The following is a 25,381-nucleotide window of genomic DNA, read 5'->3' on the forward strand; positions in this document are numbered from 1 at the left end:
ACCGACCAACCAACCACGGGGTGTGCAAAAATAATGAGTTGCTTATACATCTGGGAAGCTTCTGTGAATAACCAAGCATAACCTCATTTTGGAGAGATCTTCATAGTCATCTGAGAGCTATATGATCTACTGGAGGTATTTCCTTAAACATTTGAAAGTTGCTTACAACCACCCCAAGGTGCAGATCACCCTGATTTGGGGGGAGAGGTAATGCCTGTTTTCACAAAAGAAACAGAGTCCCAAGGACACACCTAATACCCCTGTAAAGAAAGCATTTGTTTAGTTTGGGGAGTTCCCTATATCAGTCGAGGAGCATATTTTGACAGTGCCTCCAATGTGACCTAACAATCTGCTGGTAAACCTTAAAGTTTCTAGTTTAGTCCAAAGAATTTATTGTAGTCCTTGGTTTTGGAGGGACTGCTTAAGTGCAGTCATTCCAACCTATCCTGTTTTGCCCACACCAACAGCTGAGTGGCATTCAGCTGTCCTTCGCAATGGTTGAGCTATGGCTACAGAAAGGGAAGGGTATTCAGAGATACTGACAGGTGTTTTGCAAGGAAGGGTCAGGTGCTGGAGCCAAGGCCATAACATACAGTTTCTGATAGACTCCTCAGTAAGGTTAAGGGGAAAGAAATCAAGTTGTGCTTCAAGCCATCTGAGGGAGGATCACAGACCCAGCAGCTGGTTAAATTTAATATGCTCATGACAGTTTGGGGGAACAGCAGAACATTTTCCTGGTGGGCAAGGCTCTAGGGACAATTTCAAAAAACAGACACCATTAACATTCTTCCTTTTATTGTATCTCCTGGGGTCTGAGATAGTCTCTTCCCAGGTGTCAAGATTATTCTACTTCCTCAAAACCAGTTGTTCCATTTCATTACTTATAAGTTCATCTTTTTTCCAGTTGTTCCCTACTGCAACCAGACCTTTTGTCTAGAATAGTCAGGTGCAAGAAGGACAAGGCATTTTTATAAATCTTACAGAGACCCTTTATGTACACATGGGCACCTTAGGAAGACTCAGCAAGCAGTGTACTCAAGCAAGCAGTCATTATCTTATGATTTAGGACCAGGTTAATCCTTGAAGAGAATCCAGGTGGCTAAATAGAATTAAGTTGGAATTTCCTGGGGCCCTTTTGGCCAGGCTGCCACACGGAAGGTGTACTAACTAGGCTGCCTGCGTTTGTCATTAGGGGAAAGAAAGAAGCATCATGCCAGGAATACTCAGGGCAGAATCCCAAATGTTCAAAAAAGGCAAAAAAAACTTCATGCATTTCTTTGTGTGTGTGGTGGGGGGCTGCGGCTGGGGCGGCGGGGAGGGGCGGCGGTGCGGCAGGGTTTCACTTTGTAGCCCAGGCTGGAGTGTGGTGGCACAATCTTGGCTTACTGCAACCTCCACCTCCCGAGTTCAGTCAGTTCTCCTGCCTCAGCCTCCTAAGTAGCTGGGATTACAGGCACATGCTACCTCACCCAGCTAATTTTTGTATTTTTAGTGCAGACAGGATTTCACCATGTTGGCCAGGCTGGTCTGGAACTCCTGACCTCAAGTGGTCCACCTGCCTCGGCTTCCCAAAGTGCTGAGATTACAGGCATGAGCCACCACGCCCGGCTATTTCTTTGTGCTGTGTTTAAACCATGAAGTCAATGGAATTTAATTTTTATATATGGTGGTAAAACAGGAAAGGCTCCCTTGTTCCCCTCGCAGGGTGTGTGATGGGAGTGTAGCTCACTTCTTCAGCACCCCGCTGCTCAAACCTCTAGGGGTGCATGCAGACAGGCAGGCTGTGGGTCTCCCACCCCACAGCAGTGTCTAGGAGTAAAAGTTTACAGCTGAAGCCCCAGTGGGCCTATGTTACAGGGTGCTCTTTTAGTTTAGCTGTCCATAGGCGGCTTGTGTTAGCTCGATCTTAGACCCCCTTGCTTTATCACAAGGACAGAGGGCTTTCTGTATCCCAGGGTTCTTGCCCTGGTGTACTGGAAGAATTGGATCACATGTGGGCTTGGAGAATTAGTGCAGGGTTTTATTGAGTAGAAGTAGCTCTCAGCAAATGGGGGAGCTAGAAGGGAGATGGTTTTTCCCTGGGGTTGGGCCACTCAGCAGCCTAACTCTTCTCTGACTGCCCTGGCCAGTCTTCAAGTTGTCCCACCAGTGGATGGCCTGCTGGTGCCTGTTGGTGTGCTCTTGACATCCAGTCACTTGTGTGTTCCTCTGTGGATGTGCTCCTCTTGACGTCCAGCTGCTTGTGTGCCTGCCTGCTAGGGTCTCGGGGTTTTTATAGGCACAGGATGGGGGCATGGTGGGCCAAGGTGGTCTTAGGAAATGTAGCATTTGGGGGTGAAGGCAGGAGTGCCTGTCCTCACCTAGGTCCCTGGGCACAGGCAGGGGGTAGAGCCCTCACAGGGACCCACCTTTCTTCTCCTAGCACTTCCCTGCCCCCTTCCCGTGTCAGTGGGAGATTGGGATCAATTGTAATTTTATCTGTGTGGATAATCAGTTACCACAGCACCTTTCTCTGTGATCTGCAGTATTAGCTCTTTCACAAATCAAGTTTTTATACGTGTGTTAATATGTGTCTGCTCTTGTGCCTTTTACTCTATTTTATTGGCCTACTTGTACCCACAGTCCTAATTACTTGAGTTTTATGGTATTTTTAGCTATCTGGGTGAGTCCTCCAAACTTGTTCTTCTTTAAGATTTTCTTTGCTACTCTTACTCTTGTCCCTTGGTGTGTGTATTTACATTTTAAAATCTACGTCTTAGGGCAGAGCATGGTGGCTCACGCCTGTAATCCCAGCACTTTGGAAGGCCAAGGGTGGGCCAGTTGCCTGAGGTTAGGAGTTGGAGATCAGCCTGGCCAACATGCAAAACCCCATCTTTACTAAAAATATAAAAAATTAGCCAGGTGTGGTGGTGTGCACCTGTAGTACCAGCTACTCAGGAGGCTGAGGCACGAGAATCGCTTGAACCCAGGAGGTGGAGGTTGCAGTAAGCCAAAATTTCACCACTGCACTCCAGCCTGGGCAACAGAGCAGGACTCTGTTTCAAAACAAATAAATAAAATAAATCAACTTCTCAGGTCACTTATAGACACAGACACACACACACACACACGCACGCACACATTGCTTTTATTGGAATTGCATTTATAATCAATGGGGAGAATGTCATCTTTCTAATATGAAATCCTCTAATCTATGAGCATAACACATCTCCTTTTTTTTCCCCGTTTGTTTTTTGAGACTGAGTCTGGCTCCATTGCCCAGGCTAGAATGCAATGGTGTGATCTCAGCTCACTGCAACCTCCGCCTCCCAGTTTCGAGTTATTCTCCAGCCTCAGCCTCCAGAGTAGCTGGGATATCAGGCACCAACCACCATGCTTGGCTAATTTTTGTATTTTTAGTAGAGATGAAGTTTCACCATCTTGGTCAGACTGGTCTTGAACTTCTTACCTCAAGCAATCCACCTGCCTTGGCCTCCCAAAGTGCTGGGATTATAGGCATGAGCCACATCTCCTTTTTAAGGCATATCTTTTTTTTTTTTTTTAACAGAACATCTCCCTATTAAAAATATGAAATACCAATGTGGAAACAAAAGGACCTTCACCTCTATCTCATACTATACACAAAAATTAATTTAAAATGGATCATAGACCTCAGTGTAAAAGCTAAAACCATAAAGTTTCTAGAAGAAAACATAGGATATCTTTCTTATGTAGGTGGGTAGAGATTTCTTAGGCCATAGAAAACATGAATCATAGAAGAAAAATAAGTAGTGGACTTTATCAAAAATTTAAAAATTCTCATCAAAAGACATTATCTAAAAAATAAGTTGTCAAACCACAGACTGGTAGAGGGTGTATGACCAAGGAAAAGCAACCTATTAAAAACGAGCAAAAATCTTGAAGAAATACTTCACAAAAGGTCATACCAATGACCAAAGCACATGAAAAGTGCTCAACATCATTAGTAGTCAAGGAAATGCAAATTAGAATCACAGGAGACACTGCATACCCACAGGATGGCTATAAAGGAAGGAAAAACAAAACAATAGCAAATGTTGAAAAAAAAGGTAGAAATCCCCATCAGAAAGCTACCTTATTGTTGGGAGTGTCAAATGGTATAATTATTTTGGGAAACTGTCAGCTTCCTAAATGGTTAGACATGTTACAGTTTTATTATCAGATATTAATCCAGGAGAAATGAAAATATGTTCTTTAAAAGTCTTATGTAAGAATTTTACATCAGCTTTATTCATAATAGCAAAAAAAAAAAAAAAGGTAAAGAACCCACGTCTGTCAAGAGGAGAATTAATAAACTTATAGATTCATATAATAGAATACTACTCAACAAAAAAAGAACCAGATTATATTGATATGTTGAATAACATGGATAAATTTCATTAACTCTGTACTGAGTGAAAAAAACGAAACAGAAAATGTATTATTAGATTTATAGGAAATTCTAGAATAGACAAAACCAAACTGTGATGATAAAAATCAAATTAGAGTTTCCTTTGTGGGGTGGGAGTTGGCTGAGAAGGAGCATAGGGGATCTTTATGGGATGATGGAAATTTTCTGAGTCTTCATTCGATTACACGAATATGCATTTGTGGGCTGAATGGTACACTCAATCAGAGCATTTTGCTGTGTGTAAAAAATGTTTCAATTTTTTTAACGTGATATTCTGTATTACAGTTAATAGGAACATAACATGTAGAGTTGACAAAAGTGGGTAGACTAGGGAATATTTACGTCACCCCTTCAGAGTAATTGTTTAATAGTTATGGAGACAGTACGTTCCTAAATGCTATATTTAGCTTGAGCTTTTTGGTCAGTGGTACAGTCTGAGGAACTATTTTACTTTCATAGTTCAAGAGAAGTTTTTATAAAGATAAAAAAGATAATCCTTAGAAGTTCAGCAGGGATTCGATTTCCAGACCTTCACATGCCAAGACTACTTCTGATCATCATACTCTAAACCAGTGGTTCTCAGTCAGGGGCCATTTTGTCCCATAGGGTGTATTTGGCAATGTCTAACGACATTGTGATTGTCATGATTGTTGGGGAGGGATGTTGTGCTGCTGGCACTTAGTGGGTAGAAGCCACAGAAGCTGCTAAACATGTATAGGACAGCCCCTTGAAACAAAGAGTTGTTTGGTCCAAAATGTAATTGGTGCCAGGGTTGAGAAAGCTTGGTCTAGACCTGCCCTTACTACTGAAGCTGAGTCAGTCTCAGTCAATCAGGTGTTGACTCTCCTTATAGTCCAAATCAGTTATGGAAACTTGGCATCTGCACAGATTGCGTATTTCTCCCCCGACAGAATATAATATCAAATATTTGTAAACATACATAATCTTAAATTTTGAGATAACAGTTCGTGTATTGAGAGCACTTCAAAAATCAAAATTATCTTTTATGTTGATTGTTAAACTCTTAAGATGCTGTAGATTCAGTTTTTAACTGTATTTAATTAAATGTCCAAACAAATGACCTTATCTTCCTTTTTTAAAAAAAGACTGTATTGTCAGATCAAAGGGAATAAGTGATAATAACTCATTCTTTTTCCTCCTCCTTTCACAGAATGACAGGGAGAGAGTTTTTCTCGCGTTTCCCAGAACTCTATCCTTTTCTTCTCAAACAGTTGGAAACTGTAGCCAATACAGCAGACAGGTAAGAAGAGAATTGGGTGGGGCAAAATGAACTCATGGTCATATTACCTTAGTGATTGAGATTTTCCCTTTAGGCAACTGTTTTTAATAAAGTTCTTCCTTTTTTTAAAAATTAAAAAAAAATTTTTCCTTGAGACAGGGTCTTTCCCTGTCACCCCCAGGCTGGAGTACAGTAGTGGCCACTACACACTACCCATTTTTTTATTTTTTGTAGAGATGGGGTTTTGTCATGTTTCCCAGGCTGGTCTCAAACTCCTGAGCTCAAGCAATCTGCCCACCTCAGCCTACCAAAGTGCTGGGATTACAGGCATGAGCCACTGTGCATGGTCAGACTGCTTCCTTGTGATAAAATTAGATTTTTTTAAAAAGCGCTTTTTTTATAATTATATCATGTTGCCTGGTTTTCTATAGTAGATTTGTACCTGAAAAGCTGTGTAAAATCTTGTCTTTATATCTTAAAAATCCTATTTTATGTTAAATTTTATCAAACTTAATTCCATGTTCAGTGTTACAGAAACTAAGAATCACATGATGATTTCTTCTGTTACGAATTATTTTCTTCCTATTATTTAAAAAAATCTGTGTTTACATACAGAGTTTGCTTTATGCACACCTGTCTTTTTTTTATTACTGACTTGTTACAACTTGCCATTGTGAAACTATAGCAATTAGCTGACTAATATGATCACTTATATTCAGAAATGGTCTTGTTCTACCTTAGTGAAAGTGGCCGCTGTGGTTGGAAACAGAGAGCAAAGCCATTAAGAGGACTTCCAGTTTTATAGTTCACCATTATCTTCACACCTATAATCCCAGCACTCTGGGAAGCTGAAGCGGGCTGATCACCTGAAGCCAGGAGTTTGAGATCAGCCTAGCCAACACGGCAAAAGCCTGTCTCTATTTAAAATTGGCTGGGCACAGTGGCTCACGCCTGTAATCCCAACACTTTGGGAAGCCGAGGCAGGCAGATCATCTGAGATCAAGAGTTTGAGACCAACCTGGCCAACATAGTGAAACCCCATCTCTGCTAAAAATTAAAAATTAGCTGGGTGTGGTGGCACACGCCTGTAGTCCCAGCTACTCGGGAGGCTGAGGTAGGAGAATCACTTGAACAAGGGAGATGGAGGTTGCAGTGAGCTGAGATCATGCTACTGTACTGCAGCCTGGGCAAGAGAGTGTGACTCTGTCTCAAGAAAAACAAACAACCAAAACAAACAAACAAACAAACAAAAAATTAACCAGGCAAGGTGGTGTGCGCCTATAACCCCAGCTTCTTGGGAGGCTAAGGCAGGAGAATCGCTTGAACCCAGGAGGCGGAGGTTGCAATGAGCCAAGATCGCGCTACTGTGCTCCAGCCTGGGCGACAGAAAAAGACTTTGTCTCCCCCCACCCCAAAAAAATCGCATTCTAATGCTGGTAGTAGTGGAATTTTTAGCATGGACATCTTAGAGCATGTGTTTCGTATTTTCCCTGTAATTTTACACGTGGTGTGAATGTGCACTTGTTGTCTATAATTAAAAAATAAAATTATATTAATGAATTTTACTTCTGTTTATGATGCGTTTGCTTACATTAGTAGTTTATGCAGACGTGCTTTTCTGGCCTTTAGTGACTGCCAGTTCATACTTTTTGTTTTTTTATTGAGTCGGAGTTTTGCTCTTGTTGCCCAGGCTGGACTGCAATGGCATGATCTCGGCTCACCGCAACCTCCACCTCCCAGGTTCAAGTGATTCGCCTGCCTCAGCCTCCCGAGTAGCTGGGATTACAGACGTGGGCCACCATGCCTGGCTAATTATTTGAATTTTTAGGAGAGACGGGGTTTCTCCATGTTGGTCAGGCTGGTCTCAAACTCCTGATCTCAGGTGATCTGCCTGTCTTGGCCTCCCAAAGTGCTGGGATTACAGGCATGAGCCACCACACCCTGCCCATGCTTTCTTAAATACATTTTGATGTCGAAAGTTTCACATTTCATGCTCTAGAACAGGCACCTCTCTACTATAGGAGCAATTCTAATCAAAATAGCAGGCTCTAATTATGCAAATGATTAGCTTTGAGAAGAGGATCCTGTTCAAAAGCCCAGTCCTCTGTTTTGCCAGTAGTATTTTCTTATGATGCACATTAGGGAGATATGAAGTGAACATAGGAGAGAAAAAAAAAAAAAGAAAAACTCTCCCCTTGATTGTAGAGTCTCACTTTATATACATTTTTTTGTTTTGTTTTGTTTTGTTTTGTTTTTGTTTTTGTGTTTTTGAGATGGAGTCTCACTTTGTCACCCAGGCTGGAGGGTAGTGGCCTGATCTTGGCTCACTGCAACCTCTACCTCCTGGGTTCAAGTGATTCTCCTACCTCATCCTCCCGAGTAGTTGGAATTAACAGGTATGCACCACCACACCTGGCTTATTTTTTGTATTAGTAGAGGTGAGGTTTTACCATGTTGACCAGGCTGGTCTTGAACTCCTGACCTCACATGATCCACCCGCTTCAGCCTCTCAAAGTGCTGGGATTACTGGTGTGAGCCACCACACCTGGCCATATACATAATCATTTAATGAGAAAAATGTTTGAAGGAGGATTTCTTCACTACCTGAATGTGAATCCTTTATGTGTAAAAATTGTTTTCTCAGTGATACAGGAGAACCAAATCGTCATCCAAGCATGTTTCTCTTACTTTTGGTGTTGGAGAGACTCTACCCTTCCCCAATGGATGGCACTTCTTCTGCTCTCAGCATGGGACCTTTTGTTCCCTTCATTATGAGGTAATGTCATGCTGTGTGGAAATGGTGGGTGTGGGTGTGGAAGTTTTATGAGAATATTTTATCTTGTTCTTATTTCAGAAACTATTTTATATATATGTATATATAACATATATATGTAACTATTTTACACACACACACATACACACACACACACACACACACACACACAACTTTGGGAGGGGTCTTGTGAAGGCAGAGGCCTGGGCCTTCTTGTTTTTGTCCCCAGCATTTCAGAGGAAGGTGCTTATATCATGGATACAGAATCTCATTAGAACCTGTGTAAGTAATGTTTTCCTTGAGTCCTGTCTGCTCCAATGCATGTGGGTGTATGTTGTTGCTAGCAGATACTCCTTTTGAGAAACATAGCCCTGTGTTTGCATTATTTCTGTGTTGAGCCTGGCCAGCACGGGGCAGGCTCTGTTCTGGTATATATCTTCTGTCCACGGGTTCAAGAGGACATCAGGACATCTGACTCTTCACTCCAAAGGAGTCTGCTAGGTGGTACAATGGGTGGCATGTAAATGGCAATGTCGTGTGGCATGAATGCCCACTCACCTTGTCTTTGAAGCTTGTAGTACCTGAAAAAAGTCATGAATGTAGAGTATTCAAGGAATAAAAGGATAACAAGCTTCTCTTCTTTTGGAGCCTATTACCACTTGCTGTGTTACATCTTTTCAGGCATTTGCCACCTTCTGATTACTTTGTTGGTTTTGGATCAAAGGCCTAAATTTGTAGGCCTCCAAAAAGTATTAAAATTTTCTTATGAAACATTTCAGAAGCCTTTTGTGTTAGTTAGCTCTTACCTTTCTGCTTACCTCTTGACAAAAGTACCTTCATTTTTGTCTTCTTCCAAAAATTGAAGTGGATTTAGAGCAGAAGGATAAGAATCCAAACTCAAGAGAGCATTTCTTATTTATGTGTTGTCCTGGGTTCCACTTCCTTGTTTTGCAGAGCTGACTTATGCATTTTAATGTGAGAAACCATTAAACATGAGATTCTGGCATGTACTTGCTGGAACTATTTGTTTGCCTCAAGCCCTGGCTGTGGCTGTGTTATCTTTGATCACAGAGATGACTCATGCAGACTGGTTTTTGTTTCCTGCCATACAAACTTACCAGTATCCTTCATAAGCATTTGGTGATTAATTTTAGGAATTTGGGTGGTAAATTTTACTTTCAGGGGCCTTAAAAATTGTTCTTTCATGAATAATTGGAAAGAACTAAGAAATGTTTTCAGAAAGTTGATGCAAGCAGGAAAGGCATGTGGACAGAATTGCAGTTTAAATTAGAAACAGAGATTTGCTTTAGAACCTGTCTTCTGTCTTAAGAACTAACTTCTTCAGTTCAGGTACCTCAAAATTGTGGAATTTGTGGAAGCTTTTTACTACTCAATCTGTTGTTCATTGCATCCTAGTAATAAGAAATTACTACATGGAAAGTACCTTTCCAAAATATTGCTTAGTTTGCATATAATCAGAATTCTGATATTAGTCATTATATTCAAAGTATCTATTATATAAAACAAATATTCCACTAATATAGAAGATTTTAAAATTGCTTTGAAGCCACTGTACTGAGAGCATCATTTATTAACCTCTAAAAATACAAAGTAAGAAGTTTGCAGTCAGTCTCTTCTTCCAGTGAAAATGCTGCGGTTAGTAGTTGCTTTCTTCCAGTAAGTAACGTGCTCTATGAAGTAAAGATTCATGTAGAAACCACCAATAGCAGAAGTGCCGCAATTGATTCCTTAAGTACAGAATCAGTAGGCTCTGACTTACTGAGTTTCCATCTGTGTTGTAGAACAATGTTTCGTAAACCTCGAGATGTAAACATATCACTTGGCGGTCATATAAATTCTGATTCATTAGACCTGGGGTGAGTCCTGAGAGTCTGACTTTCAGATGCTCTTCGAGGTAATGCCAGTGCTGCTGGTCTGTAGATCACAAACTTAGAATATGAAATTTAATACCATCACACACACACACACATACAAATTCTAATAAGCTAGACAGTAGTAGGGTCATACTGTATTTGGTTAGACAATTTAAAGAGTTTATTAAGAAGTAGATTTTGACCCAGGAATGCAGAAAACAAGAAAGAAAGTGTTCTGAGCCGAGAAGTCAGGAGGAAATAGATCAACCTTTGTCGAGCCCTTTTTGCCAGGTAGTGAACTGGCATTTTGCTTACAGTGACTCTGAGAAGGGGTGTTAAGGAAATTGAGGTTCATAGAGCAAGGCAGTTGCAGAGCTAGAATTTGAACACAAGAGTGCAGGGCTTGTCAAGAGTGTTAGATGTACTCTTTCTGTTATACCAAAATAACCTTTTATTTTGGTTGCCTTTTGAGTAGCCAGTAACTTAGCTACACCAAATGGGCCTATAGGGTCTGAAATTTATGCAACTGAGAGAGATGAAGAGCCTATATCCACAGTTGGTGCATCTGAGTACAGGCTGTCTTCTGGATATAGAAGTAATGTCTCTATCAATGATAGGATCTGTTCCTTATTTTGCATTTCCATAGGAAAAGTAGCCCATTGGAATGGTCAACAATGTGTGACTCATGGTGACAATTGCCTGGGGTTATAGGATTGATTTGTGGCCAGATACAGACGAACCCTGGCTCTACTTTCTTGACCACCTTCTGTGGTAAAGTGGAAGGCCCTAGATTTAGTTAGTTTGGGGTTTCGCCAACCAACCACAGGGACAACCCGTGCTACCCCAGAATGTTCACTGGGGAGGTAAACTATAAACAGATTTTTTTAAGAATAGTGAATGTGATAAAACTGTATGCATTTGATTTACATGACCTCTGTGAAAATTATTCATGAAGAAAGTAAAAGGTTGATCATAAAACCTATCATTCCAGGGCTTGTGGTTCTGATAGTGATAAAGAGTGGGCTGGTTTGACTTGGGATAATAGCTAAAAAGATGGATGTATGTTTGCATAGCGGATCAGCAGTGTTTGATTTTTGTTCCATTTTTAAGGGTAATTTATATACTTGGAAGAGTTCTAATCAGGCTCTTGGCTACTATGAGTTTGGCTAAAGAAAAAAATTTCAGTTTGTGGGAGTAGTGCAAAGGTTGCTCTGAGTGCTAAAAGTGAATTGCACAATGAGAAGAAGATTAAAAGAGCCAACGACAGCTTTTTGTTTGCCTTTGATTTATGTCTGCTTACCTGCTATTTCCTTCCTCTCTGTAAGGTATTTGTAAGTATTATTTGTAGTTTTAGTTGTTTAACCCGTGTTCAAGAGTATATCTATCAAAGCTTATTTCTCTGTTGATTTTCTTCGTTGATTTAAGTCTTAGAAGTCACTGATTTGGATTTTCCAACATTATGCATGTATGCCATTACGATTGTTGCATCCTCATCCTCTTGGGACAGAAATGATAATGTCATTCCCAATATCTTGTATACAACTTTTTAAAAATCCAGTGTATTTTATGTTCTGATGTTGTGCAGGATCCAGATACACAGCGCTTTACCATGTGAATGTGATACCTTCAATTTTAGACTATTAATTCATTCTTCAGTTCAGGTACCTCAAAGTAGAGTGATTCATGCTTTAAAAAGAATCTTGAGTGGCTCTCTGAATATAACTCACGAGGGCCTGCTTCTCAGGGCTTTCTAGAGACTACAAAGTCTTTTCAGATGCCAAAAAGTCTCTGGGCATGTATCTCTAAGTTCTCTTTCACAAGCAAGGTTCAAGTTCCAGTCAAAGAGCTCTAACCATGTAAGCTCCAAACCTTGGACCATAGAGTCCTGAACAAAGACGCAGTACTCAGACACCTGATTCGGTCTAAGCTCTGCTACCGCATCACTAACTGTGACACTGGGACAAGGCTCTTTACCCTCTCTACACCAGTGTGGTTACTTGTATGTATGCAAGTTTCAGTTAAGACAGAAAGTGCCTTCTACTGCAGATAACCGAAATCTGGTTAATACCTGCAGGAGAAATCCCTTCACAGCCCTTTTGAAGCACTTTTTAAAGGTTCTCTCCTACTCGCAGCTTCCTTCCACCCCCGCCCCGCCCCCCTTTTTTTTGTTTATATTCACTGCAGATGACTTTCAGTACATTTATTTCCCCAATCCATTTAGTCATTGTTCTCTTTAGACAAGTTTTCAGTGAAATATCTCCTTTCGTTTTCCCTCCTCCTTTCCTTTCTTGCTTTTTTAAAGAGATGGGGTCCCACTATGTTGCTCAGTTGGACCTGGAATTCCTGAGCTCAAGTGATCCCCTGCGTTAGCCTCCCGAGTGGCTGGGACTGCAGGTGCACACTATTGGGCATCGGTTGCTTTTCTTTTCTCTGACTTTTTTTTTTTTTGAGATGGAGTCTTACTCCGTTGCCCAGGCTGGAGTGCATCATCTCAGCTCACTGCAACCTCTGTCTCCCAGGTTGCCTCAGCCTCCTGAATGGCTGGGACCACAGGTGTATGCCACCACAGGTGTACACCACTGTGCCCAGTTAATGGCAGAAACCACAATTTACTTTTGCGCCAACCTAAATAGTTTTTGCATTTTTAGTAGAGACAGGTTTTACCATATTGATCTGGCTAGCTTGGAACTTAAGCCTTGAGCGATCTGTCCACCTCAGCCCTCCCAAAGTGCTAGACTTAGTAGCAGGTATGAGCCACCAAGCCCAGCACTTTGCCAGATATTGAAATACAAATAACAATGCAATCTTAACTAAACATGTGGCAGTAGAAATCATTCAGAAGAACCTATTCAATGGAAAGTTTTTTAGTTGAAATATGGAATTCTAGCCAGTAATCACAGCCTTAGAAAATACATGTTTTGTGTATTTTTAAAATATTTCATGGAATCTTTTGATTTTACCAGTCTTAAAGAGGGAGTTGGGGGTGCAAAAACTTAAGAATTTGTTGGTCCTTTTAAGCCTATGTGGCTCCAACATTGTAGGACAAGAGGTCCCTTGAATACTTCACAGATGCACAGACTGATCCAACACAAAAAGTCTCACTTCCAAATTAGTTTCATTTTTTCCCTCAATCTAACTCTGTGCCCAATGTCGATGAAATTGGGCATCGACATTGACTCCTTTCCTTTTTCTTGAAAGTTACAAAAATTGAGGGATTATCGCTTTGCTCCTTACTGAGATTATGAAATTGAAAGACCTGATTTTCCATGGCATAGAATTGGGGGTTTTGCAGTAGACATTGGTTGGCTTCTACTTTCATTTGTGATTATAACACTGGAAACTCTCTTTCAAGGCTTCACATTATGTTTCTATCTGCTCTGTCTTCCCAGAATCCTTGTAGATTATAAATAGAGAACAAGATCTGCTTTATAGAGAGATAAATGAGGCAGACAGTGGTTGAAATACTGCTGAGAAGTAAGTAATGCCCTCATCGCTTTCTCTCTTCCTCAGCTCCTAATCACCCCTCCCTTTGAATGTCTGTAGCGTTTGCTACTTAATCTCTTCATCTCGCCATTCACCATTTTATGCCATTCTTTAATGCTCAGTGCTTATTTTTGCAAAATAAATCTTACTTTTCTTCCATGCAGAAGCAGCTGTGGGGTGCTTTCATTTGTTTATTTTTTGTTACTTTTCTCTGCTTCACCCCGGTTTGGGCACAGAGTTAGATTGAGGAAAAAAATGAAACTAATTTGGAAGTGAGACTTTTTGTGTTGGATCAGTCTGTGCATCTGTGAAGTACTCAAGGGACCTCTTGTCCTACAATGTTGGAGCCACATTTTGTATCCCCCCGGTTACTGTTTTTATAGAAAAGAGGCTTGACTGGATTCTGTGTTTTACCTGGACTTTGAGGAGTCTTGAGTTTGAATATGAGCTCCGCTCTGACATTTGCTTTTATTGTAATTTCACCTCTGTGACCCTCTGTTTTCTTTTCTATCACATTAAGGTATTGAACCAGATGTTACCTAGGTTCTCTCTGGCCACTTTGCTACACTGTGAACTTGTCTCTTCTGACTGCCTTCTAGTGAGCCACTTATAGAGTCCCCCCTTGCAGCTACCCTGTTGCAGGTTTTAGAGCCAAATGAGAGGACCCTGGATTGATAAGAATAGAAGTAGGAGGAGGTGCCATTTTTCTGTTCAAAGTTATGGAATTACAAACAAGCCAAAACATGTTGGGGAAAGCTTCCCAGGTTAACATAGCATGAATGGAAGAGCCATGTAGGAGAGCAGCCTCTGTGTGTTTCAGACCATAGATCTATGTAATGGGGATCATTCTGCTTACAAAATATAAGATAAAGCTCCTTGGTTTGCTTGTTAAGAAAAATTCTAGAGGAGGAAGGGGTTGATAGATAGCATAATGGTGATAGAAAGACAATAAACGTTTTCAACCCATGCTTTGTCCTCTGCCAGTAAGCCAGAAGGAAGACCCTGAAATCAGAGGTAGGTGAGGCAGTACAGAAAAAGGGCAGTGCCTTATGAGGGAGGACACATCCCTACACCCAGATGCATGACAGCCTTGAGGGCAAGTGAGCCCAGAACCATGTCAGTAATTCTTGGCAAAGGTAGGGTGGGAATGTCATGCCAGGAGCCAGCAGAAGGATTTTCAGAAGAGAGGAGTAAAGCCATATTTTATTAGTGACCAGACAATCGTGTTGATATTGATTTTTTTTTACTGAATTATTAAATATATCACTTGGGAGTTCTTTGCACTTTATTCGCTGAGAACTAGTAAGGATTCCCTACGAACAAGTCATGCCTGAGTCACCTCATTTTTATGGGATTACTAGACCAGTAGATGCTAACAATGTGGCTTTATTCAACATTTAAATTATGTACTTAAATGAAGACAAATTGTGCACATATATCCCAGAACTTAAAGCATAATCATAATAAAAAGAAATGATATCAAACTTCAAATATTGATAACATATTTAATAAACACCTCTGCCATAGCATTCAGCTTTTTGAAAATAAAGCTACTTATTTGGTAGGTATATGAATTCAAAAAGACCGACACTGGTGACGTACCTTCAAATGCTGGAAGGTTCAAGTAAAAACTCTTGAAGAGGTAGAGAAAGGATCTCTTGCAGCTTTATACCATGATACTTTATGATTATGCTGTTAGTGGCTAAACGTGATCTTTAAAAAAATGAAGACAAGCTAGATTGCATGCTTATCAAATTTGTGAGCGAATTAAGATTCAAAATAATCTTCAAGCATAAGGCTGACAAACATAAATTCAGGCACAAGACCATTACTTTAGAATGGGGAGGAAAGGGATGAAATTGAGGAGCCATATACTAAGAACTTCAATTTTTTTGTGATGTGTTCTTAAACTGGGTGTTGGGCAAATGCTTGAACGTCATCTTATTCTCTAGATTCTTTTTGTTGTTGTCATTGTTTTGTATGTCTGATGCAGTTCATCATTTAAAAGTAAGATTCAAAGTAGCCTTGACCAGCCTGAGCAACTTAGGGAGAACCTGTCTCTATAAAAAATTTAAAAATTAGTCAGATACGGTGATTTGCGCCTATAGTCCCAGCTACTTTGGAGGCTGCAGTAGGAGGATTGCTTGAGCCCAGGAGGTCAAGGTGGCTCAAGTGAGCTGTGATCGAGCCATTGCACTCCAGCCTGGGTGACAGAGCGAGACCCTGTCCCCCCCCCACCCAAAAAAAAGCCTTGAAAGACTGGATTGATGGGCTGAGACTATCAAGATAACATTTAATAGAGATATGTATCATTCTGATTTTTTAAAGAAAAGTCAAAATTATGTACATACAAAATGAGGCTGTCTGCCTTCACAGCAGTTTTTGTGGAAGAAAAAATATCTTGGTGAATGAGATAGCCAGGTGAACCATGAAAATGCAGTGTGACACTTGCTGCTTTCAGAGAGTGGAGGCTAGATCCCCTGAACTCTGTTCGTTAGCTTAAACCCACGTTATTTACTTATTATCCTGTTCTGGGCTCCCCATTTTAGGAAGGTCACTGACAAAACTAATATCTATCGAGGGGAAGTGACCGAGATGAGGAGGAAACCAAACATCTGGAAAGAGTTAGACTGGAGAAGACTTAGTGGCCACATGATCATGATCTTTATATACTTGAGAGGCTGCCATATGGCAGAAGACGCATAACTTCTCTTTTTTGCCCCAATGGAAAAATGGAAGATACTTTTCAGCTCTTAATTAAAGAAGAATTTTATGAAAATTAGTATTCTCTATCAAGGAAATGAACATATTTCTGTAATACTGAGCTTGCCCATCAGTGAAAATGTTTTCAACTTTTCAAGGAAAACTGATCACATGTTGAGCATATTTCTGCAGTGCACCTGAGGTTGGGCTGGATATCATCAAGGTGTCTGTTTGGGATGCCTTAATAGGCGAACACTTCAGCTATGGATTCTAAATGTGCAGTGAGTGAAGTGATTGACCTGCCTCTAATCCTGTGACAATGTTTGTACATTTTTGTTTATGGCTCCCTTGATCTCTCAAAGAAAAGAAGTTGAGGTGCAATTCTTGGCATGGCCCAAAAAGTCACAGTGGTTTGCTCTTAAATGGTGCCCACCAGGAATTAATCTACTAAAATTTAGCGTCTAAGTAACTTCTATAGCTGTGTTTTGGATAGTTCTGAAAACATATTTTTGGCCTATGAGATGTTATGTCTGAAAGGCATTCTTTATTAATTTAATTATCTTTCTTTGTGGTTGCTGTATTTTTCTTCATTCCAGATGTTGGCTTAAGCCACATTTGTTTTCTGACAAGCAAAGGAGTATCTGAGTTTTTGAAAAGTTAGAGATGCTTTTCTAAAGAGTGATTATAATAGATAACTCTTTATTGTCCAAATTTCCCACAGGATCTTCTTTGAAGAAGTTGCCTGGAGAGAGTATAGCAGTCTCCAAGCTTTGCTCATTACAAATAGAAACACCTGAGAATAGGGCTTTTCCAGTGCTGTTAACATAGAACTTCTTCCCCCAGCCAGCCTACAGGTCCAAAACTACCTGGTTTGTGGTTACTACTAAATTCCATGAGGTTTAGAGAAGGGGATTATAGGAAAGGAGTATGCCCCTACCCTTCCCCCACTGCCCAGCTATCCTAATCTGCTAACAGTTGTTGGGTGAAAAACGGGATCTGCTACCCCATCTGTCTATGGAAACCCTGGCCCCTTGTTTCACTGGTGTGACTGGTATCAGGTCAGGCTTAAGACCAGATTGTTGAAGCACAGATGTTCAGTGCTGCTCAGTTCTCTTCTTTGCTTATAGGCCAAACTTGCAAAACATGTAAATGCCCCCAGTGTTATCTTCCATGGGGTATTTGTATATTTCAGGTACATACATTTTGAAATAAAGCAGTAAGACTCTGATGGTGGCATTTTAGGCCTTATATAGGGGGGATCTAGAAGCAGAGATTGGAAGGTTGTTTCCTAATGCTGGTGAAATCACATTGTTGGGACAGCTGCTTACTCTCCTCCTGGTTACTGTGCTTAGCACTTTATTTGGAGGGCTGGCTCATGGCTCTCTGAATTTCTGAATTCTACCCAGCGATAGCTGAGGTTTAACATGTAGCATGAAATTATGTTTTGCATTATGTGTCTTTTTTTGCAAATAGTTTTGGCATAAAAAGATACTTTGTCATCTGTCACCAATTTTTATCTGTTAGTTCCTAGATAGGGGCCTGGCCAACTTCATTTCTGGTGCTAGATCTCTTTAAAACCATTTTCTAAATATGTTTTTGAGCAAAAGGAATGAGGAGTTCACCTCTTATGAAATGCATTGACAAAGCAAACTAGAAAAGCAGAACTTGTAGGGACCAGCTTTTCCTCAATGTTATCTATTATACCAACAGACCAGTTCAGGTCATGTTAGAACAAGTGATCTGATGTGCACACAGTCCCATTCTTAGGTGAAATTTCTGACAATGATGATAATCTATGGCCTATTTGCTGCCATTCACACTAGAAGTTATAATCTAATCAGTTAATTGATGAACCAAGTATTTGTTAAACATTCATTGTGTACCTAGTTCTAGTGTTAGGTCTTGGGTAAGATGCAAAGTAAAGAAAAAGGTCTTTATGCTTAAAGGACTTACCGACTAGCTAATAACACAAAATACATGCTTGCGAACCTGACATCATGTGTATTAATATACACTAAGGATTGAGGCCTACAAACAAGGGGAAGAGCATCAGTGGGTAGAGAAATCCAGGAGGCTTTCCCAAGTAGTAAGGCTGGAAAAAATGTGGGAGTTCAGCCTGCCATCTCAGGGACTTTTAAAAATCACCTATGGTGATTAACAAGTCATGTGAGAGGAGGGGAAAGTCAGGGGATCCAACAAGGGAAGATTGTGATAGAGAATTTTATGATTCATAACTTGGAGGGCATCGTAAAGAGCTTTGCTTCCACTTGAACCAGGGGTGACCCAGGAAATTCACAAAATAAATGGTTTGCTGTTTAGCAGGAGAGACCCTTGATGGTGCATCTTTGGTAACTTTAAGAAAGAACCGTGTTTGTCCTGAGAGTTGCATTTAAGTCTTGTGGAAGTGATGAAATCGTAGTAGGAAAAAATTTAAATTTAACATTTTAAAATATCTTAACAGTGTTTTCCCTTACAGAGCTTTTATTTCCCTGTTCTTAAATTATTTCTCAAAAATTGTAGTGAAGGTACTCAGCAAGCATTTTTAATGCCGAATTAAAGAATTTCAGATTACCAAGCCCCAAATACTGACTAATAAGCAGGCATCCTACATAGTAGGGAACATTTTAGATCAAAAATATATTTTTTCTTCCAGAAGAAAATATGAATTAAGAAATAGAATAAGAAGGTAAAGATAAATTATAGAAGGCATCAAATGAGGAGAAGGAAAAATAATGACATAGCATGTTGCGGTTATCTTTCCCTGACTGGAAGAGTTTTTCCCATTCCCTCTGGGCCTTGGCCCTCATCCATCTATTTCTAATCTTCTAGTAAAAACAAGCTTCACACGTTACATCAGCTGCTCAGGACACCTTCACCCTCACGTCCGTTTGCTTTTTCCTTCCTGCCTTATTTTCTCACTCACTTTGAACATCGAGAGTCTTGACTGCTCATCTTGTCTTCCTCCGAACCAGTTACAGACATTCTCTTCACCGTTTATTCTTGACTGTCACTTTAGATTGTGATCACTCTTCATCACCAGTTTATCCTTCCAATTAGTCTATTTATTGAGGGCCTACTTTGTGCCCTTGCCTAACCCAGCACCCCCACTCTTATCACCTCTCTTTTGCAAGAGAAGATATGGAGGCCATCAGGTGTGAGCTCTCTCCATGGAGAAACCCACTGTACCTACCCACAGCCTTCTCCTTTGTTTTATGGCCAGACTCTTGGAAAAAGTGGTCTGTATTTAGTCTCCACTTCTCCCCTCCCATTTATTCCTTAACCCACGCAGCCTGGCTGCTTCATCCACCGCCTCACTAAACTGCACCAACAAAGGTAAAATAGGAGGGACCTCCTTGTTAAAAAAGCCACTGGGTGCTTTTTCAGTCCTTATCATTTCTGCTTTTTCTCAGGAGTTTGATGCTGTTGCAGAGTCCTTTCTTCTTGAGCTCTTTCTTCTGTGGCTTCTCTGGCTGTTGTTTCTTTCTCTCCTTGGAGAGCCCGCTTCCTCCCGTTACCTCTCAAACATTGGTGCACCTGTTTGTCCTGCCCTCAGACCTTTTCTTTTTCACTTTGCATGCTCTCTCTGGGGTTGCCACTCACCTACACTTATCTAGTCCTTGATCTAGAACTTGCATAGAATCATAAGTTCAACTTTGTATTGGACAGCTCCTTCTGCATGTCCCATAGACGCTCCCAAAGTCAAGAATTTCAATTACCTCTGCACACTGAAGTTTGAGCAGCCTGCTTTTCGGGCCCAGTGCAGTGTCTGACATCATGCTTTACCTGGCTAGTTGCAGTCAGGGGCTTCTTGAAGGGAAGCATATCAGAATCAGGACTCAGGATGTCACGGAGGTTCCTCCCACTGTCAATGACTGGGGTCATGCATACCCAGTAACAAAGGAACATTGGTTTAAAAAAAAAAACCACTGACTTCCAAAAGCCCTCCAGTAAGTTTGAAGTGATTTGCTTTGCTTATGTTGATTATCATCATAAGTTTCAGGTAGCAATTAGCAGGTGCTGATACCTTTATTTGGAGGTGGAAAAGCCAAGGCCCAGAGATAGTAGACATAATATGCCCACAGTCAGAAAGTGACTCGGGAGTCAGGGTGAATTCATTTATTCATTCACTCAACAGATATTTATTGAAAACAATTATGTGTCAGGCACTAGAAATACAGTGGTAAATCAGACAGATAAGGTTTTTGGCATAATGAGGTATCCTTTTTGATGACACTTCTTTTTTCTTTTGTGAGCAGGAGTTTCACTCTTGTTGCCCAGGCTGGTGTGCCATGTCATGATCTTGGCATACCACAACTTCTGCCTCCTGGGTTCAAGCAGTTCTCCTGCCTCAGCCTCCCAAGTAGCTGGGATTACAGGCATGCACCACCACACCTGGCTAATTTCGTATTTTTAGTAGAGACAGGGTTTCTCCATGTTGGTCAGGTTGGTCTCAAACTTCTGACCTCAGGTGATCCACCCACCTTGGCCTCCCAAAGTGCTGGGATTATAGACATGAGCCACCACACCCAGCCATGATGCTTCTAATCTCTATCTTTTTTTGCTCTTACTTTTTCCATCCTGATTAGTGATAAATGATAAAAATTAGCAAATGTTTACTATGAGCCAGGCAATATTTTAGGACTTTACACATATTAACTCATTTAATCATGATGCCAACACTCTCAGGTCATTGTCGTTATTATGCCATTCCACAGAGTGGGAGAATGTTGGGAAGCAGGAACTTTGGAAATGTATCCTACCTACCTCATACTGCTAGTTAGGGACAAGGTATGGATTTGAACCTAAGCAGTCTGGCTCTAGAGCCTATGCTGTTAGCGACTGCTTTAGCTATTCTAGCTCAGAACATGGTCATACTTGATTTTGCTCATCTGTTTACGATGCTGTATCTATGAAGTGTGACAAGGTAGTTCTCAGCATGCCAAAATTAACCTGCAGCTTTACCTAACAAACATCTGGACTTGCTTTGCTTTCTTGAGATTTCCCTCCTTGGGCATTTCATTGGTAGTAGTCTCATTTTCTAATCTGAAATCAGGAGAAAAGGAAGAAAAACTTGCAGTAAAGCTTAAGTGGTTGTGACAGGTTGCTAATAAAACTGGCTCGACTGAAATTTTGAGATTCTTGAGAAACACTGAGAATTTCTTACAAAAAAAATTTTCCTTATTATAGGAAATCATGGGTCATTGCACAGTTACAAGTGTCTTAGTAAAGAGAGAATGTGGCTTGAGGCTAAGAAGCATAAAATCTTAATAAGATTATTTGTGGGTTGCTATTTATGCATAATTTTTAAACTCTTAGAAACTGTGCTTTCTGTCTTTAGTATGTCATCTTAAGTTTCCACTGCTTTACATAATCTTGAAATTTTTAGGATTGCTAGAAAAAAATAGCAAATGTTTACATAAGAATTTAAGCTTACAGTGTACTTTCACATATAGTAACTTGATGGTTTCTCTTTTTACTCTTTTAAAAAGAAAACAGTCATGAGCATATCAATTCATGTTGAAAATTTTTTAAACTGCCAATGTTTTCTTATATAGTAGTTATAAACTGATTTGGAAAAAAAGGAAATCTAAATCTGTGAAGTGTTTAAATTACTGAATAGTATGAAAGGAAGGTTTTATTACTTCAGATTGCACATAGTAACTTTAGGAAACTGCTTTAGTGGGTAAATAACAATAGCATCTGGTTAAGGTGTTAGTTGATCTTCTGTACTCCAAGGCCACACTGAAGTGGGTTCATATCCCCCTTCATTGATCTGTTTTCTGTTTTTTATGTACACAGTCCTACTTCCCACTTTTCGTTATCATCCAAAGATTACCAGCCAAAACCTGTGTGGAGGGTACATGGAGGATGAGATGTGTCCCCTGGGTTTTTTTTGCCTGAGGGAAAATTCGTGATCTAAGACATTTGTGCCCTGACCCCCAGGCCCCAAGAGATGCCACATTTTTGTCTACTTTAAATGAAAACTCTCAGTCCTACAGTAGGCTGTAGTTCAGCCTCAGTCTGAAAAATCACAAAACGAAATTTAGGTGTGCCCACATTAATGAGATTTTTTCTGTTCAGTCTCTACAGTGTCCAGAGCATTAACAAAATACAGATTTGTATGAAATATACAGGCTCCTGTGGAAATAAGCCTGCCCCTTTCAGTTATTATCATCATACAGGAAAGAACCATCTGTTTTAGTAGAAACTGTGGAAATACATCTAGGTAGCCAAGGAAAAGTTGAATTGTTACTGAAGGATATGTCAGCACAGACAAGAAAAGAATTCAGAAGGCAATGGGCAGAAAATATTTTCAGAAACTAATCCATCTTTTTGGGTGATGTGTGAGTAGCATTTGTCTGTTTCTTGCTTGAATGTTCGTTCATTTTTTCCCCAGGAGAATCCCTTTGCCATAAAACTAGAATTTAAGGCTCAGCTTCTTTCTGGTTTGGATCAAATGAAAAGTAAAACTTGATTTAATACTAATTATTACCTGCATAAGTCTACTGAAAAGAAACTTAAAAAATATAATTTTTTTTTCTAGTTGAGCTTCAGGGTCATATAATTAATATAATTCCATCATTTATTATACTCCCCACCCTTTTTTTCTTCATGATTTAAGGCATTAGAATTTAATTTGTAGCCAGAATGAAAACTGGACTTAGGAAAAACTTGAAAAGACTAGGGAGAGATTTGCATTCTGCTGCATGGTTGAACATGTCCCTAAAGTGGCAGCTTTAGAATGCCACGTCCTTATCGAATTGCCTGTTGAAAACTAGCCAGCAGAGCAGCTTCCTTGTGCCCTCCTCCTTGCCTGACCCACTGTGAAGTGTCACGAGGGCCCTGGGTATAAACCTCGGGGGCTCTACAGCCTGACAGAGAGAACTAGTGTTGCTGGGCACTCCATGATCTGGCATAGAAGCCCCAGGCTGTAGATTTTGGAATTGACCAGCCACCCTGTCCCAACCTTGGATAAATACTCCTGGGTTCTAAGCTGGATGAAGAATTTAAATCCCTGTTTTTTCCTGAGTCCTTCCATAACCAATCCATGACGTTGTCATGAGGTCTGAGTGGAGTGCCCATGTTCGGAGAGAGAATAAAGGGAGCACCTTCTATATAACGGATGCACACTCCCATCAACAGTCCCCCTTTCCCTAGGAATGAAGCCACTGGAAGGGCCAGATCTGACTCCACTGTAGCCACTGACGCAGACCAGCTTTACCCCTAGGGTAACTGAAACCTGTATTAAATGATCTGACAGGGCGTAAGCAGTGTCCTCTGCCCACTTAATTTTCTCAGATGCCTCCTCCTCCATTGTGAGCTAAACCTTGGAGATTTTCATTCTTTTAGTAAATGGTTTTGATCCCTTCTAAAAGGGACATCTCAGTGGGACATAAATTACTTAAAGTTATTAGTAGTCATTTATGCCATAGCATGAAATAGTTTAAGTTTCTCTGGTTTTGACAGGAAGATAAATAGAATACATTTGGGGAGAAGATGTAGAACTCCAAACAAAGGGAGAAAGCAAGTTGCCACCTTTGGAAGACTGCAGTGATTTCTTTCCCATTAGGATTTGATTTTGTGTTTTCAGTGAAACAGGGCATTCTATTTTCCATTTACCTCTCCTTTCTGACAGGGGAAGACTTGGAGTTTTTTTTTGTTTGTTTGTCTGTTTTTTTATGGTTTTGACTCTTTCTTACCCCTTCTAGATGTAGTTCCATTTCCTTGTTAAGATGAAAGCTTGTCTTTGTCCCCTCCCAGAATAGTTCCAAGCAGCAGAACACAGTGAATCCTTCCAGATAAAAGACACTACTGATAAAATGCCAGATTGTTATCAGAGAAGCAGTGAGGTGAGTCAAGTCCCTGCCATTAATTACCTAGTTATAGTTTTGTTTATATCCTGTTCATTTGGGGCATGTTTTCCTTGGACAGTTTCTAGTCTGTGTTCTGAACTGCAGTCTGAAGTTTGTAAAAATCCCAAAGCTCAAGGAATAGTGGGTTCCTTATTTTCTGAAAGGTTTAATAGAAAGGAAGAGAAGATCAAAGTTTCTGTCTTTCATCTGGAAGGAAGTAGACAAATGCTTCATTTTGGTAGTGCATTCCTCACCTCAAGCGTACAAACTATAGTATGTTGGATGAACTCTGACTTCAAATACCTAGCCAAGAGGTTACCTGGAAATAGAATGACATTTATCTCTGTGAAGCCATTGAGTATCAACCAATGAACGACTAGATATCCACATATCAAGGCCAGCATCCAGTTGAATCTAAAATAAAACTGCTTGATAAATGTGCTTGATGTCACTGAACTGTACACTTAAAAATGGTCAGAATGGTAAATTTGATGTTATGTGTGCTTTACCCCAACAACAATAACTATTACTTGCTTCCTGACAGCTCCAGTGCTTTGGTCACAGTTGGAAATGCAGTTGGCCCTCATCCAGTCATTTATGGATTCAACTAACTATAGATCAAAAGCATTCAGAGAGAAAATAAAAACACAACAATAAAATACAATGTAAATTTAAAAACAATACAACATAACAACTTATGTAACATTTATATTATATTAGGTATTATAAGTATTCTAGAGATTATTTAAGGTGTATCAGAGGATATACATAGGTTATATGCAAATATTGTACATACTTTACGTAATGGACTTCAGCATCTCCCAAGTCCTAGAACCAATCCTTTTAGGATTCTGAGGGGTAACTATACCATATGGGTGGACTGCATGGCCCACATTATTTTTAATGGGATTGCTGTTGCATATAAAGAATTATGTATCCATTTAAGAACTGTCGGACTGTGAGTACCAAATACCTTAATAAACAGAAGAAGATGAAGAGACCATTTTGCCACCATCATATGAACATACTAGGAAGTTTGGGATTGGA

General features: G+C 40.2%; 1 protein-coding gene across 4 annotated transcripts in view; it reads left to right on the plus strand.

The window, feature by feature from the left end:
- Positions 1-25,381, plus strand: part of THADA (THADA armadillo repeat containing) — a 361,249-nt gene that overhangs the window by 152,587 nt on the left and 183,281 nt on the right. For all 4 annotated transcript variants that reach the window (XM_035272684.3, XM_035272683.3, XM_035272686.3 and 1 more), the window contains 2 exons: positions 5,580-5,669; positions 8,293-8,424. In XM_035272684.3, the coding sequence (XP_035128575.3) occupies positions 5,580-5,669; positions 8,293-8,424 (222 nt within the window). The remainder of the gene's footprint in view (positions 1-5,579; positions 5,670-8,292; positions 8,425-25,381) is intronic.

Source organism: Callithrix jacchus, chromosome 14 (genome assembly GCF_049354715.1).
Source record: "Callithrix jacchus isolate 240 chromosome 14, calJac240_pri, whole genome shotgun sequence".
Classification (NCBI taxonomy): Eukaryota; Metazoa; Chordata; class Mammalia; order Primates; family Cebidae; genus Callithrix; species Callithrix jacchus.